Source organism: Mustela lutreola, chromosome 10 (genome assembly GCF_030435805.1).
Source record: "Mustela lutreola isolate mMusLut2 chromosome 10, mMusLut2.pri, whole genome shotgun sequence".
NCBI lineage: Eukaryota > Metazoa > Chordata > Mammalia > Carnivora > Mustelidae > Mustela > Mustela lutreola.
Genome location: NC_081299.1, coordinates 41,816,661 through 41,834,786, shown reverse-complemented (window position 1 = coordinate 41,834,786; position 18,126 = coordinate 41,816,661). Strand labels below are relative to the sequence as shown.

The 18,126-nt window shown below is 33.8% G+C and overlaps 1 protein-coding gene across 13 annotated transcripts in view; it reads left to right on the top strand.

Annotated features, from left to right (window-relative positions):
• TUT4 (terminal uridylyl transferase 4) overlaps positions 1 to 18,126 on the top strand; it is a 133,621-nt gene that overhangs the window by 87,566 nt on the left and 27,929 nt on the right. For 12 of the 13 annotated variants that reach the window (XR_009345211.1, XR_009345210.1, XM_059136633.1 and 9 more), the window contains exons 13-20: positions 1,151 to 1,851; positions 3,789 to 3,939; positions 9,548 to 9,634; positions 11,548 to 11,651; positions 14,269 to 14,326; positions 14,429 to 14,532; positions 14,844 to 14,933; positions 16,698 to 16,811. Coding sequence is in view for 11 of the 13 variants with exons in the window: in XM_059136633.1 (XP_058992616.1) it covers positions 1,151 to 1,851; positions 3,789 to 3,939; positions 9,548 to 9,634; positions 11,548 to 11,651; positions 14,269 to 14,326; positions 14,429 to 14,532; positions 14,844 to 14,933; positions 16,698 to 16,811 (1,409 nt within the window). In the remaining 2 variants the exon portion in view is untranslated. The remainder of the gene's footprint in view (positions 1 to 1,150; positions 1,852 to 3,788; positions 3,940 to 9,547; positions 9,635 to 11,547; positions 11,652 to 14,268; positions 14,327 to 14,428; positions 14,533 to 14,843; positions 14,934 to 16,697; positions 16,812 to 18,126) is intronic. The other variant, XM_059136639.1, reaches the window with a different exon arrangement.

The following is an 18,126-nucleotide window of genomic DNA, read 5'->3' as shown; positions in this document are numbered from 1 at the left end:
TTTTTCCTCTTCTAGAAGGAGAGCGAAAATATTTGGATTTAGGTAACATCCTGTAGACTTAGATAACAGCAAAAAGTAACAGATACCCAAACATTAACAGTCTGAAGCCTGCCTGTTAATTCTTTTACTTGGTGATCTTCAGTAGTGGAGAAAATGTGTATCTTTTGGGTGTCATTTGTTTTTTTGTATTTATTTATATTATTATATTATATATATTATATTAAATTTTTGTATTTAAAGCTTATAAAATCCAAAAACTGCTAAGCATTTTCGAGATCTTTTATATTTTCTTAATAATGAGGATGTAGTTGTTATAAACCTTTTCAGCATACCCATTTTAGATTGGACCATATTTAAATTTTGGTTTAATTTTCTTTTTTTTTTAAAGGATTTATTTGTTTATGTAACAAATCACAAGTAGGCAGAGAGCAGAGAGAGAGAGCGGGAAGCAGGCTCCCCGCTGAGCAGAAAGCCAAATGCATTGATGTGGGGCTTGATCCCAGGACCCTGAGATCATGACCTGAGTGGAAGGCAGAGGCTTAACCCACTGAGCCACCCAGGCACCCCAAATTTTACTTTCTTTGATCTCTTTTTTCCTGCTTTTTTATTTTTCCTTATTTCTCCCTTTAATTTTCTGATTTCACTGAAATTAAATATAAAAATCACATTTTTTAACTTGAAGCTTTGAAAATTTTAGATTATATTTTTTTCTTTAAATTGCAAGGAGAATGTAGCTAAAGAATATTGTGACGAGATAAAAATTATGAATGGGTCCTGGAGGAGGCTTGAAAAAGTTCATCTAATGACAGCCTAGGAAGGCATAACAGTCTGCCTTTACCAGTTTTATCATTGAAATTTTTAAATTACTGAGCTGGTGTCCTTGGCCAACCTCTCATTAATTACCCTTGTTATTATTCTTTTCTCTTTTCTCCTTAGCATTTTTATTTTATGACAGAAACAAAGGAAAAGATGTTTGCTGTTTGTATTTCCCATACTCATTTTACAGGAACTCCCACTTAGACTTTAGGTTAGGAAAGGTTTGGGAAATTGTACTCTGCTGATAGTATAGCAGTTCAAATCTGTTTGAGTAAGCTTGGAATTGTAGTTTGTTAGTAGATACTTAGCAACTGACCATTTCCTTTCTTACTAGATCCATTTTCAGTCAAGAGGAATGTTGCACGGAGCTTAAACAGCCAGCTTGTTTATGAATATGTTGTGGAGAGATTCAGGGCAGCTTATCGGTATTTCGCCTGTCCTCAGAGGAAGGGTGGAAATAAATCTACAGTGGATTCCATGAAAAAAGAGAAGGTGAAAATAAGCAATAAGAAACCAGTGAAGTCTGACAGTATGGCATCCAGTTGTTACATTCTACTTGGAGAAAGCACAGAAAAAATAAATGCAGAAAGAGGTCAACCTGATAAATATGATGAAATGGAATGTACATCGCAGAGATGTATTACTGAAGATAACAGTTTGTTGGTAAATGAACCAGATTTGGTTGAACTTGGACAGGAATCTTCCTGTCTTTCTACCAGTGAAGGCAGTGAATTAGAGCCAAAATCAAATAAGAAACAAGATGATTTAGCACCTTCAGAAACTTGTTTAAAAAAGGAACTCAGCCAGTGTAATTGTGTTGATTATAAATCCCCTGACCCAGATGAATCTGTTGGTACAGACTGCAGGTCAAATACAGAAACCGAGAGTTCACATCTCATTGTGAGCACTGACACATCTGCTACCTCTTGCAACTGCAAAGCTACAGAAGATGCTTCTAACCTTAATGATGATGATAACCACCCCATCCAGGAATTATATTATGTGTTTGATAAGTTTATTTTAACCTCTGGCAAGGTAGGATACAGTTTGTAAACAATTTGTAAGATTTTGTGGGTTTTTTTTTTTAACAACTGTATTTGTAGTTTTTAGATTCAGAAATGTAAAAATAGCTCCGTGATGGTAGGCTGTTATATTTTGGTGTATATTTTCACTTTTCCTTTTTACATTTTTCCCTGTAGTTGTCTTTAAGGAATGTATATAAAACCCCAAAAGGTTTCAAAACTCTTATTACTAATTGGTTTATTTCACTTTTTCATATAAAAGGATTCATCAAATATTTTGTGAAAATCAGTTTGTCAGAGGCCGCATGTATTTTAAAATTTTATTTATGCTTATTTTTTCTTCCACAAAGAAGAATATAAGGTTTGTAAATTCTAATAGTATTTTACTTTAAAGTTTTGTTTGTTTTTTTGACATGGGGTGAGTGAATATAAATTTAATAAAGATAGATGAGCAGAAACTAAGATCAGGAACCAAAAATATGAAGAGTCCAGATTCTGTCTCTGCCATTGAGCTTTTCTTTGGGTGTTGGCATATCCTTTATAAATTAATGAAGTCTTAACTTTCCTACTTTTAAAGTGCAATAATCTAAACTTTAACTTGATAAATTGTGGAAATCAAAATACCTCAGTAACAGAAAAGAAGCAGCAACTACTTTGTTAATGAAAGAAAGTTATAACTAAGTCACATAGCTTCAAATATAGTATACATAATTGATATATCAGCACCCAAGATGAAAGATTATATAGATCATGTGTAAACCAAGTAGAATATTTTTTTGAAAACCTAGAAAGTTATCCAGTTTTATTGTTTTTATCAATAACTAGTTATTGACAAGCTTTAAAATTTTTAACCTAATTACTAAACTGTGTTTCTTCATTCTTTGTAAGGATATATCTATTGCATTTTTTTTTTAGGTTGCAGTATTTAGGACGTGTGGATTGTTGAAAGAATGAATTGAATGAATTAAATGGCAGGTTTTTAGAAAAGCCTCAATTATATAACTGCAGTTTACATTTTTTGTTCTCTATATTTTTTCCCTCTGGAAGTTCCTTTTCTGGAATTTAAATATGTCATTTTAAAAAGTTTTGAAAAGCTAATAAAATTCCTGTGGTATTGGTAATTAGATCATAGCACAGCATTCCAACAAGTAGAGGTTTCTATATATAATTTGCATCAGAGTTCATGGCTAGGTAAATGTTCATGGTAATCCTGGAGGATGAGGCTCTCTGGGATTTAGGCACTTTACAATAAAGAAAAGAATAATTCTCTTCCTTCCCCATATGTTTTGCTCAGCTAGTTGGGATGCATTACTGTTTTAACTACCTGGCTGGTAGTCCTGGAATACATTTTAAATGGTGGTTTGCAATTAACTTTATGGCTGTTGCGTAAAAGTTACTCCTTTTATGAAGTGAAGTTATTTTTTGAGTTCAGCCCTACAGTTTGGTTTCTTGAGTATCTTTCTAATGTAATAAATTGAACCAACTATCCAGGTGAGGGTTTTATAGTTGATTGACTACGAAGATAGATACTGTTTGGAGTGCAATGAAAGGTGCCACTTGAAATTTCTTTATAATCTACTTTGTTATGTTAAAGATCTCAGAGGGTTAAATTAATGCACCTATTCATCTTGGGAGCTGACCGAAATGTTTGCATTAACCCATACTATTGCATCTTCTAGTATTTTCTGTATCGTACATCTCTGGGTAAATCTGATCTTGATAATATCATTTTAGTAGGAAGAAGAGTTAAAGTGGTTGACTTAAAGCATGGTTTTTACATTTAACACTGCATTTAATTAATACTCTCTTGTTTTTTTTTAAACCGCCTGGAAGTACAGGTTATAAGAATTGATTTACATAAAAGAGTCTTTTTGGACCTGCTTTCTAAGTGATGATGAAGTTCCTCAATAGTTTATTAGATTATTAGATTATTTTTTTACCTTTGTATAGCCACCAACGATAGTATGCAGCATCTGCAAAAAAGATGGCCATTCAAAAAATGATTGTCCAGAGGATTTCAGGAAAATTGATCTAAAACCTCTACCACCAATGACAAATCGATTTCGGGAAATACTTGATTTAGTATGTAAAAGATGTTTTGGTAAGTCTTTCTACTAGAGCTGTTCTGAGTAGATTCTTTCCTTGGTTTTAAATATTTATTTTCTTATTTAAATACAGTTTGCTTACATGTTTTGGTAGAGGTTTTTTGGTCGTTTGTTTGTTTTTCTTGGTAATTTAGAGACCCAGCAACAGACACTAAATGCACATCACTGTGGTACATGCTAATGGGAATACAGAGTCCGTATTATGTGTTGCTTTTAAAGAGCTTAGACTCTGGATTTGTGCTGTCTAATATGGTAGCCATTATTTAAATTTAATTGAAATAAAAACTAATTTCCTCGTTTTTACTAGCCACATCTCAAGTACTGAGTAGTTACATGTGGCTAGTAGTTAAACGTGGCTGCTGAATTAGACAGTCTAGAAGAACATTTCCATCATTGCAATGCTCTTGCGCAGTTCTGCTCTAGACGGATATATAATATTATGAAAATTGCTGTAATTGGAAGCAGAATATATTATATGCTATAGTAGTGGTAAACAAAATGCAGTACAAACTCAATTAGTTTTAACTGGAGTGGATCTTTTTTAGATTTGGGAGATTATGCACAAAATTATAGGGTGTATAATTTCTTTGGGAGAAGTATTGCCTTGGATTTGGTAGAATAAAAGAAAGATAATAGAGGGAGATAAGGCTATCATATTTTGGGAAGAGCCTTACATACCTTTATTCAACAAACATTCATGGTTACCTGGGATAAACCTTCACTCAGCAAACTTTTTTTTTTTTTAATTACTTGCTATGTCCCAGATAAGATAAATCTTCTCATGTCGTAGCATTTGGTTCCCCATCATAATATCTTTCCCCTACCTTTTCCTTTCCCAGCCTTTTGCCAGGCAACCACTTACCCTTTTTTAGTTACTATAGATTAGTTTGTATTTTCTAAAGTTCTATATGAATAGAATCACATAGAATATACTCTTTTCTGAGGTGGGATCCCGGCTTCTTTTGTTTAGCGTAATTATTTTGAGATTCATCCATGTTGTGATGTGTGTAAATGTTTCATTCATATTTATTGCTGAGCTGTGTTTCCTTATATGGATGTGCCACAATTTGTTTACCATTCACCTGCTGATTTGTTTCTGACTTTCGGTTGTTACAAATAAATTTGCTCTGTACATTTGTGTGTGGGTCTGGGTAAAAGATACATCCTTTAAGTTCTCTTGGGTAATACCTGGGAGTTGAATAGCTGAATTGTGGCACATTTTTTTCTCCCAGCAGCTTTATTAAGATATAAGACATTACATTTATTTGTATTCATTCATTCATTTTTATATCTTTATGAATTCATGGATATTTTATACTTTGGGTTATGATCTAATACTACAATGTTGTTCATATTGTTCCACATTTGGCTCTTTTATTTGGTATCCGGGACCTTTAATATACCCCCATCAGTGTGTGGGGTTTTTTTGTTTGTTTTGTTTTGTTTTGTTTTTGTTTTTTTTGGTTGTTTATTTGTTCTTTTTTTTTTTTTTCAAAGCCCTTCCTTACTTTCTGGCACTACAAGATGCTCCAGGCTCATCATGTATATTTTCCTCCCCAGTCCTAGAATTAGATATATATCCAAAGAGCCCTGATTCCTTTTATTAGAGAATGGAATTAGAAACCAGGATCCAGAAGCAAGGGTGCTTGCTGTTATTGGGTGTTGTTGCTTTTAGGCTCTCTGTGAGTGAGAAAATTATATGTATATACTTAGTATATGTTCGTATCTATAAAAATTTCTGTTATGTGACCATCTTACATTAAGTTAAACATGATTTTGTGCTGATGGCTCCAACTTGAATACATTACCATATAGCTCGTTCAAGACTCTTCTGCTTTAAATTTCCCATTCCCTACAATGAGAAACGTGGCTGTCATCATCTGCTTTTTTATTTAATTGTTCCACTTAAATACAGTTGTATAACATTATCAGAACTGTTATCTAATACCCGTATGGGAAATAACTTTATCAGAGTACAGTACTTAGTGTGTATTCCTTTTGCCCTTAGTCTTACAATCTCCACTCATTTTCAAAAAGTTATTTAGGCTAGTACCTTTTCCCTCACTCCCTTGAGTGAAGTTGTCTTACACATGTAGATTATTTTGGTATAACCTGCATTCTATCCTGAGATTCCCCAACCTCCTAGATGATTTTTTAAATTTGCATACTGTAAAGTTGACTTTGTGGTGCACAGTTTTGTGAATTTTGACAAGTGCGTTGTGTTATTTATTACCATTATAGTATCATACAGAATACTTTCACCACTTAAATAAAAAAAATATACACCTGTAATTCAGCTATAGGTGTACCTCGGAGATACTGTGGGTTAGGTTCCAGACCACTGCAATAAAATGAGTGTTGCAATAAAGTGAGTCAAATGAACTTGTTTCCTAGTGCACATAAAAGTTATGTTTACATTATACTGACATCTGGTAAGTGTGTGTGTGTAATAGCATTATGTCTAAAGAAAAACAATTACTTTAATTAAAAAATACCTTATTGCTAAAAAATGTTAACTATCATCTGAGCTTTGAGTGAATTGTAATCTTTTTGCTTCTAGAGGGTCTTGCCTCAGTATTGGTGACTGTTGACTGACCAGGGTGGCTGTGGCAGTTTCTTTAAATAAGATAACAAGTTTGCCACATTGATTCTTCTGTCATGAATGGTTTCTGTAGCATGTGATGCTGTTAGGTAGCTATTTTGTTCACAGAAGTTCTTTCAAAATTGGAGTCAGTTTTAGCAACTATGTTTATCAACTTTATCAACTAAGTTGATGTAATATTCTAAATCCTTTGTTGTCATTTCAACAGTCTTCATGGTTATCTTCAGGAATAGAGTCTATCTCAAGAAACCACTTTCTTTGCTTATCCATTAAAAACAGCTCCTCATCCATTCAATTCGTCTCATGAGATTGCAATAATTCAGTCACGTCTACAGGCTCCATTTCTTATTCTAATTCTCCGGCTCTGCCACATCTGCAGCTACTTCCTCTTCTGAAGTCTCGAACCCCTCACAGTCATCCATGAGGGTTAGAATCAGCTTCTAAACTCCCCCTGTTCATGTTACTATTTTGACTTCTTCCCATGAATCATAGATATTCTTAATGGTATCTAGAATGGTGACTCCTCTTCCAAAAGATTTTCTGTTTACTTTACACAGATACATAAGAGATAGCTATAATCTCACAAATGGATTTCTTAATAGGACATGAAAGTTGAAATGACTCCTTGATGCATGAACTGTGGAATAAATAGATGTTGGGTTAGCAGGCATGAAAACAACCCTAATCTTAATGTAGATCTCTGCCAGAGCTCTTGAGTGCCCAGGTGCAATGTCAATGAACAGTAATGTTGAATCTTTTTTTCTGCAATAGGTCTCAGCATTGGGCTTGAAATATTCAGTAAACCATGTTGCAGACAGTTGTGCTGTCATCCTGACTTTGTTCATTTATAAAACACAGGCATAGTAGATTAAGTATAATTCTTAGTGGTTCTAGGATTTTCAGTTTGGTAAATGAGCATTGGCTTTGGCTTAAAGATTCCAGGTACATTAACCCTTAACAAGAGGGTGTCAGCTTGCCATTTGAAGCTTTGAAGACAGGCGTTGATTCTTCCTGTCTAGCTATGGAAGTCCTAGATGGTATCTTCCAGTGTAAGGGTGTTTTGTCTACATTGAAGATCTGTTGTTTAGCGTGGCCACCTTCATTAATATCTCAACTAGATCTATTCTGTCACTTGCTGCTTCACATTGGACTTTTATGATATGCAAGTGGCTTTTTTTCTTAAACCTTATGAGCCCATTTCTGCTAGCTGCAAACTTTTTCTTCTGTAGCTTCCTCACCTCTCTCAGCCTTCATAGAATTGAAGAAAGTTAGGGCCTTGCTCTGAATTAGACTTTGGCTTAAGCGAGTATTGTGGCTAGTTTGATCTTCTATTTAGACCACTCACACTTTCTCCATATGAGCAGTAAGGCTGTTTCATGTTCATTTTTTTTTTCCTTAAAGTTATTTATTTATTTGAGAGAGAGAGAGAGAGAGAGAGAGAGAAAGCACAAGCAGGGGAAGTTGCAGAGGGAGAGGGAGAAGCAGGCTCCCCCGAGAAGGGATCTCAGTGCGGGGCTTGATCCAAGGACCTTGAGATCGTGACCTGAAGCTAAGGTAGATGTTTGACTGAGCCACCCAGGTGTCCCTCTTGCTGGTGTTCACTGGAGTAACGTTTTTAATTTCCTTTAAGAACTTTCCTTTTGCTTTCACAACTTGGCTGTTTGGTGAAAGAGGCCTAGCTTTCAGCCTATCTTGACTTTTGATAGGCTTTCCTCCCTAAGCTTAATTATTTCTAGCTTTGGATGTAAAGTGAGAGACATGATATATTTTTTTCCCACTTGAATAGTATAGGGGCCATTGTAAGGTTATTAATTGGCCTAATTTTGATATTGTTGTGTCTCAGAATAGAGAGGTCTGAGGAGAGGGAGAGAGATGGGGAGAATGGCCAATTAGTGGAGCATTCAGAACACATACAACATTTATCGGTTAAGTTTGTTGTCTCATTTGGGTACAGTTTGTGACACTCCAGAATAGTTATAGTAGTAACATAAAGGTCACTGATTACAGATCACCATAACAAGTACAGTAATAGTGAAAAGTTTGAAATACGAGAATTACTGGAATGTGACACAGACATAAGGTAAGCAAATGCTGGTTGGAGAAAAGGTGCTTATCAAACTTGCTCAGTGCAGGGTTGCCACAAAAATTCCATTTGTGAAAAAAACACAGTATCTGGGGCAAGAAAGTGAAGTGCAGCAAAATGAGGTATGAAGTATACCTGTATTCAACTTGCAATCCCAGATGCTGCATTTGTTTTTCAAAAGCTGAATATTAGTTTAATTCGTTACAGTAAATTACTGCTTTGTTCCCCTTACTGTATTAACTCTTGGGGGTGAGTCTGGAGGAAGAGATTAAAAAAAAAAAAAGACTATTCTTGAGACTATGTTGTCTTATTTGGAAAAATAATATGAATATAAAGGAAATAACTAGAAAATTGAATGGCTACTATAAACTGGCAAGTGCTTTAGGGAATAAGAAAATTCACTTAAGTCATTTGAAGGCTGTGGATGGAAGATAAGAATCTTGAATCTTGACATGTGGAGCATTCAGAACACATACAACATTTATCGGTTAAGTTTGTTGTCTCATTTGGGTACAGTTTGTGACACTGTACAGTTTGAGGAAACTGGGGCTTGAATGGGTCAGGTGCTTTACATAACAATATTGAGTATAGACTTAAAGGGAGGAAACACAAGCATATGGGAAGAGAGCAGAACTTCTGAAGAAAACAATATTAAAGAATTTATAGAGGTAAATATATTTTGTAGGTATTTCATAGGGAAAATGAATATGTGTGAAATATACATAAACCTATAAAAATTATTTTTCTGCTGTCCCCTGCCCCTTCCTTCCCCAGTAACATTTATGATTTTAAAGTCAGAGAAGTTAATAAATAATGAAATTTTAAGTAAAGAGTTGAGGGTAAAAAATTGAAGACCTTTTCAGATTCCATTTTCCTTACTTTTCTTTTTCCTTTTTCCTTTTTCTTTTTTTTAACTTAGATGAGTTATCACCACCCTTTTCTGAACAACACAACAGGGAGCAAATTTTAATTGGCTTGGAAAAGTTTATTCAAAAAGAATATGATGGTATGTCATATGTTAAAAATTGATTGCTTTTATTATTATAGCCACCTAGTCTGAGTTCTATTTAAAGTGTTCATTGAATGTTATGTTTTAGGTACTATTCTAGGCGCTGGGAATACAGTACCAATACAAAAGGTGAAAACTGCTTTTGGAAAGCTTATATTAAGAAGGGTAGACAGATAGTTAGATATATAATATAGTATCAGGAAATAATAAATGCTATTAAAATGTAGGAGTTAAAAGGATAGTGATGGGGAAGTTTTCTATACTGTTACGGTAGTTCTTTCTGATAAAGTGACATTTGAAGAGAGCCATGAATAATGTGAGGGAGCAAGTTATATGAATATCCAAGGAGAGAACATTCCAGAGAGTAAGAACAGCAAGTACAGATACCCCAAGATTGAATTATGTTTGTCATGTTTGAAGTCCACACAGGACATCAATGTGGCTGCAGTGGAATGTGTGAGGTAGATTGTAACAGAAAGATGAGGTCTGAGAGGTAGCCTGGAGATTGAATCATTAGCCCTTAGAGGTATTGGTAGAAGGGTTTTAAATTTTGAGTATCTAATAAGAAGCTTCTGGAAGGTTTTAACACTTAAGTGATATGATCTGAGGGAATGAAGTATAGGTCCTTAAGAATAGAAGCAAGGGGAACAATTTATGAGGCTGTGCATAAGTTCGGATGAGACATATAGTGTTCTGGAAGAGTCGATTAGAAGTGGTTAGAAATAGAACATATTTTGAATGTAGAGTCAGTAGGATTTGCTGATGTTTTACATGGTAAATATGGGAGAAAAAAAGGAGTCAAGGATCATTTCAAGATTGTTACCTCAGTAGTTGGGCGATAGTATTTAATTGAGATAGCAAAATAGAAGGAGTAGACTTGGGGTACAGAGGTGAAGAATCAAGGGTTATGTGGCCAAATATTTTAGAAAAGGATAAAGAGTTGATTTATACATCAGAATGAATTAGTACTTATAAAAGATAATCTGTTATATCCTATAGGATTCCATATTTCATTATATTTGTTAGTATGTAAAGTACTGACCAAATCTAAGTCTGTTATATTAAACTCATGCACATTTTTATTTGCTGATGAACATAGCTTCTTTTATGTCTCTCAGTTGCCTTTTGAAATTTCAAGTTGGACATCAGAACTGAATTGGAGAATTAGGTTTCGAAAATGCAGAATTTCTTACCTAAGTATATAATCTAAAAAATTAATAGTGAGAGAAATCCAATCCAGTTAAGTGACAGCTTGCTTGAAGTGCTACCTGTTATTGAATGACACTAAATATGAAAAGATAACCCTATCATAATTTATATCAAATGGATTAATCATTCACTTTGGGAGAATTAAGTCTATGTATTAAGGTGATATTTGTAAAACTATTGGAATTGTGCCTGAAAAAAACTCGTTCATTTCCAAAAGATAAATCTCCAAATACTGAACTTCACTCTTAGTAGTGATGTGGAGAATGAAGAAAAGTAGATGGATTTATGAGATAGTTAAGTTGAAAGAAATTAATGGACTTGGTGACCGTTTGGATGTAGAAGCTGAGAGAGGGGTGCCGTGAACAGTTGAGTAGATAAAGATACTATTTGCTGAGAATGGGGATTATAAGAGCAATAGTAAATTTGAGGTAAAAAGCTTAAGGCTTAGTTTTGACTTGTTAATTTTATGATGTTTGTAGAAAAGTGGAAAAAGCAGTTGGAAACCAGGGTTGTGGGAACTTAGGCAAGAGGTCTGGGCTTTAGTTGAATATTTTGGGAATTTCTCAGTATATCTGGCAATGGAAGGTATTTAAGCCATAAAAGTAGATAAGATCATCTTGTGTTAGTCCGTTAGTGGGTAATACAAGACTCCTCTTTCCTGCTAATTGTAAAACTTTTTACTTTTGTTTTTCTTTACTTAGAAAAGGCAAGATTGTGCTTATTTGGCTCTTCTAAGAATGGATTTGGATTTCGTGATAGTGATCTGGATATCTGTATGACCCTGGAAGGCCATGAAAATGCAGAGGTAAGAGTTAGTGTTTGGAAAGAGATGTAGAAGTTTATTTTCTTGCAGAATGTATTTTATGCGAGTGTATTTGAAAATTATGTATGTAGTATTGATAAAAGTATGGTGTCATTCTTTGTATAAATATATTAGCAATAATAGTATTTGAAATGTAAAAGCATTTAGCATTTTCATTTTAGAAGACATTCAGATGTCTAAGTAAATAAATTTACTTAAAATTTAGTAATTTTATATCACAAAAAACATGTCACTGAAAGTTAAAAGTGCTTTGTATTGAATTTTTGGAAAAAATTAATACACCATAGAGTTGTAGTTTTTTTCATTGGAACCAATGTGCAGCTGGTGCTACAGATCTCATTTCCTCTGTCTTTTCATATCTCTTCCATTAGGTGATATCTTTGTATCACTAGAAAATAAAAGTGGACATCTAATTTATAAATGGGTTGTGTTGTGCAAGTTAATTGTAATTTGGGGGCACTTAGAACACATTTTTTTCTGTAAAGCAATGTTAACAAATGTTGTGTTCTAGGATAGCTTTTAGAAACTCATTTTGGGTGGGGAGGGGAACTAACATTTACTGAGGCCTCATTTCATTCTTAAAACCACCTTCGAGGTAGGTAATTTCCCCCATTTTACAGATGAGGAAACTGAGGCTTTGAGAAATAAACTGACTTGCCCAAGTTCACACAGCTAGTAAATGTTGGAGCCGGGATTCGTACCCAGGTCTGTCTGACTCCACAGTTCATGCTCTTTCCATTGTATCTCACTGCTTCTCTGTAATTTATTTAACCCATAATGTAGCTGAAATATAGTACTAATAGTACAGTAGAATCTAACCTCTACTTTTGGAGTTTCACTGTGAGATGCCAGGAGCAGACCTTCCCCCAGAGCAGTCTTCAGCAGTGAGAGTGGGTACTTATGCTTTCTTTTTTCATGTACCATCAACAGTGGAAACAAGATTGTCCAAGCTCCAGTAAAGAAAGGGACTAATTGCATAGGGAACTATCCCAGGCCTTCCTAACAGCAACTAGAAAGGAGGGGATCCCTATAGTTGCTCCTTCCTTTACCAACATATCTGTTGGAATTTATGTCTCAAAATCAGGGACTGCTTGCAAGATTGGGGTGTGGCCAAGCTTCTGGCATCTGTAGTGGTGTCAGTATAGCCTCTATTATACCATAAAAGAATTCAGCAGAGTAGTGTACCTATGCGTTTCTGAAAATTTTTTCAAAAGGTGGCTTTTAAATTGTTAGAACCAGAGTAAAGATGGCAGAGTACTGATGTCTGTAGATCCTTATTTCTGGCCCTAAGAAATTATTACTGGTATTAACGTTTTATCAAAAAAAAAAAAAAAAGAAAAAATGGAAATATAAGTATTTTAGTTCTTCTTAACTAACTTCTACTCAGTGCCATCTACTGGAAAGAGGCGCCCCTCTCCATTTTGAAGAGCAAGAATTGAAGGAATAGGAAATTATAAAAATGTAATAATCAGATTTCTGATCACTAAGGGTTTGTCTGTTATATATCATCTTTGCCATTCACACTGAAAAGTTGAAGCAATGAAAAAGAATACATTCTCTTCCAGATGAGACATAGTTGAAACTTGTAATTTAGCATAAGTTGTATCCTTGCATAATAAATTTTATTATTTTAATTAGCAATTGTAGATTCCCTTGAAATCTTCAGGTTAAGCTGCAAGGTTAAGCTGCAATGATTACTGCTCTCCAGTACCAAAAAGAGCATGTTTGGGATATGCAAATGTGATTTTAGTAATAAGTGTGGGCACTGATGTATATACTCTTCAGTTTAATCCAGTTAATTTATAATGCCATTATCTTTCCTACTCCTTGTATTGTGGTTATTGTTACCATATCAACTCTGCTGTCTCTGATTTTTTAAGAAATCTATATATTTAAATTTGCAGAGGTAAGAATTTTCTTGAAGAAGTAGGTGCTGGTAATTGGATTACTTTTCCTCATCAACATGATGACAAATAAATAGCTCACAGATTTGAAGTGCTTATTTTGTGTCAAGCATGCTGCTGAATGCTTTACATACATGTTTCATGTAATCCTTCCAACTACTTGATAGGGCAGGAATTTATAATTATTTGATTTTATAGACTAGTAATATGAGGCTCCAAGGGGTTAAGGATCTGGTCAAAGTCGCACAGCTAATTAATAATAATTAGTTGAAGACTGAATCCAGGTTTGTTTAAATTCAGAACCCATGTTCTTTTTTGTTTTTTTTTTAAAGAACCCATGTTCTTAAACACTATTACTGTTTTGCCTTCACCAAATCCATCTCTAGTTATGTATTCACGTATTTGCAAACATTTTTCTCCTGTCTTTGTGCTTCTCACACTTTAATGTGAATGTCAGTTACCTGGGAATCTTGTTAAAATGTAAATTATAATTCGGTAGTTTAGGGTGGGGCCTGAGATTCTGCATTTCCATCGTTTCCAGATGGTAGCCTTACTGCAGGTCTCTAAACCATATACTTTGAGTAGCTTATACCTGGAGATTTTCAATGCTAGTATTAAATGCCTGATTAAAGTGAATTTGCATAAGGCCAAATTGAATTAGACAAACTTTATTATTTGTTTCTTTTGTTTTTTAGAAATTAAACTGTAAAGAAATAATTGAAAATTTGGCAAAAATTCTTAAGAGACATCCAGGTATGAATATGAAGTTACAGCTTTAAAGCAACAAAATATTTTTTAGATTTATGAAAATTATTTAACCTAATGAAGTTTCTGTATTTGTTTGTTTTAAATCAGGTTTAAGAAACATTTTGCCTATAACTACTGCCAAAGTGCCTATAGTAAAATTTGAACATAGACGAAGTGGTTTAGAAGGTGATATCAGTTTATATAATACATTGGTAAGTTTCTCTTTCTGTATAGACCTAGGTATGTTTACACTTGTCATTTTAAAAGCTTATAGGTTAAAAAAAAAAGTTCACAGATCGCTGACTATACATTTATGTTTAAAAGTTTTAAATAGGAGCATTATAAGACAAAAATATTTTTAAGAATCATCTTGATAATTTCCTTCAGATTGAAGATTAGTTTTTGACTCATTTACAGGTATTTTAAGTTTTACAGTTATATATTATATTTGGAGTATATTATGTCTTTTTATCTGATAGATAAAATACATTTGAAATGTTTTCAGCTATGTAATTTTTTTCAGGCTCAACATAACACAAGAATGCTAGCTACTTATGCAGCTATTGATCCTAGAGTACAGTACTTGGGATATACTATGAAAGTGTTTGCAAAGGTATTTATGAACTAGTTAATGATCTCCTTTGTTATAGTACTCATGATAGTTAAAATGAAATATACTGGTGACAGACTTGTGAAAAATATCTTCTCAGTTTTGTTTATCTGAGCTTTTTAAAGGAAGCACTCAGTAGTAAATGATTTAAGTTTATACTTACTAGAGTAATGTCTTAGTTTTTTTTCCTGTATGTGCTTTATTCCCATGTGTAACACTTTAGTAGATTCTCAGTAGTAAAATTTCTCAATGCAGTAAAGATTTTCAGCCCCAGGTATGAGAATTGGCATATGATGCTACTTAAGAATCTCTGGGTTAAGACATCTGAGATTTCGGTTTACTCATAAATTTTTCTGTCCAAGAAAACAAAAAAATCCCAATGAACTCTTGTTTTTCTCCTATTATAACACTTATAATACTGAATTCTGTTTTCTTTTTTTAGCTAAGTGTGTAAACTCAATGAAGATGGAGGCCCGTGTCCCCAGTTTAGTGTACCTGCTTTATGGGAGCTGCTCAATAAATAGTTAATTTTTTTAATGTGTTGGCGGAAGGCTCCTAGTAGCCAAGTGATTGGTTGCATTTTCATTTTGCTAAATCCACTCTTCTACAACAGGGAGACAGTACTTGTTTAGATATTTCCTATACATGTCTTTGTCAACAGAGGTCATCTTAGAAAAGAGTGGCATTTAGTCACATCCTCAAATTATATTTGATATGGCTAGTTTTCTAGATTTACCTCACAGAATAACTTTAGCATAATGGTTCTGTACTTCAGTGGTGTTGTGGTTTTGAAACTTAAGTCTTTCATGTCAGAGAAATCATTCTTCCCCCTTTTATATATCAGCTAAAGTCTTACTCAGGGGAAGCCTCTGAGGATTCTTTTAGGGTTTATTTTTAATTAAAAATTTTGTTTGGAATAGTCAACTTATTCATGTGGTTCAGAATTCAAAAGGTCTAAAGGGATTTTTGGTGGAAGATCTCCCTTTCACACCTGTCTCCTAGCCAACTAGTGACTCAGCTGGTGTTAAAAGTTTGTTTGTATCCTCCCCAAAATACACCAGTATAAGCAAATACAAAAATTTCCTATCACCTTTTTATAACAGGTACAAATATACTAAGAAGAGTATTTTGTACTTTGCTTTTCTCACTGATCATAGATAGTGATGATCAGTGAGATACTAATAAGTGAGTATCTCTTGATACTAATTAGTATCTCACTGATTAGTATCAGTGATTATATCAGTGAGATACTAATAATAGATACTAATAAGTACTTCCTGTTAGTACACTAGAGCTTCCTTGTTCTTTTTTTTTTCCTTTCTTGTTCATTTTTAATGGCTACACCCTATTCAGTTGTATAAATAGTCTTCAGTTGTTTAGAACCTGTACTTTATTGAGGAGTCTTAAGTTGTTTCTGACTTTTTGCTGTTGAAGCAGGGTTATGCTTAAAAAAACTTGTTTAGTTATTTCACATATTTTTTGGTGTTTGGTGTGTTTGCAGGATAAATTCTCAGAATTGCTAGTTTAAGTGAGATATACTTTTGTAATTCTGATATTATCAAATTACTCATAGATTTTATGCTAATTTATATAGTCTTCTGTAATGTATGAGAGTGCCTGTTTACCCATCTTCATAATAGTTTGTTATTTAACTTTTGGATATTTGATAGTTTGATGGGTTAAAAAGATAGTATCTCAGAGTAGTCAGTACTTCTGCATAAATAAGATTCTGAAGTTATATTTTCAATCACTGTTTTGTTTCTTCAGCGATGTGACATTGGAGATGCTTCCAGGGGAAGTTTATCTTCATATGCTTATATCCTTATGGTGCTGTACTTTCTGCAGCAGAGAAAACCACCTGTTATCCCAGTTCTCCAAGAGGTAGGTGTTTAAGAAAACTGTAAAAGAGTTTCTTGTGAAAACATTAATCTAAACACAGTAGATCTTGATCAGTTTATGAGGTCATGAAGGATTTTTCTAGCATGGACATCCTAAGTTTTCTTCTTCCCTTAATGAATCACATAATGAATCTTTTTGAAAAATTCATTATGGGAGAATATAGATTACCCAAAGTTTTAGATAAACAAAACAAGTAAGTATCTTTTGTAGCTTGTTTGTACTTCATAGTCTTAGAATGCTGCAAATGATTATGAAAGTCTTATAGCCATCCATGAATTCATGCATTATAGTCTTTCAGATGCAAATATAAAGTTTCTTCTCTCCATAGTATTCTCCCTGCTCCTGCCTGACAAGGAACTTTGGTATATTCATGTGTATACTTTGGTTAACTTTGTGAATTTTGGTTGAGAGAAAACCCAAGGAAATTCTTCCTCATCTCTGTAAGGTCATGTTTATTTCATTAAGCATAAGAATGTACATCAGAAGAAACATTATACTCCTATTCATTCAAATTTGGTGACTCATGGATTCCCTTTTTGTAGCCAATTTATACTGTGTAAAATAGGTTTAAAGGGGTTCTTAATCATCCCATCTGTTCCTCCTCATTCTTGGCACAAAGTGTATTTGCAAGTATTAGGGAGAATCCAGTTCTAAGTTCTTAGAAAGATGATTATTTTGAGGTAAGAGAGACACATCAGAATTGTTTGACACATCATATATTCTGACTTTACACAAACCAGTGGTCACAGCAGAGAAGAAAATCACAAAATAAGCAAGCCATACGGTGGATGTTAGATGGCCTTAGTAAGTTTTAAAAAGTTCTAATGAATGCCTTGTACTTATAGCAGCATTTATTTCCCATTTTAAATTAACAGTGGAGAAGAAACAAAAATTTCAAATATCCTTTCCTGGCAGAAAATTTTAAGTTGCTAAATCTGTGTTGAGTGATGTGGTTTTTAACAAGGTTGTATATAGTAGGATATTTAAAATTTAAAATGAATTAATGAGGCCTGGCAAGGCCAAAGTCATTCTCTGTATTAGTCTAACTTGTTAAGGCTTTAAATTTGGGTGTCTTAAACGCATTATTATACAGGAATATCATAGCAGCCATTTACTATGATTTGTTATGACTTTGACAGAAAACTATGATTAACTAAAGTAGCACACAAATTTTGTTTTCAGGGTGGTTTTTCTGTGGGTGATTATATTGTCCATGAATGAGGAGCCATTCAGGCAGTACTATATAATGCAAAGAGCGGGCATGATTTTAGAGCTAGAGCTTATGTGGTCTGATTCC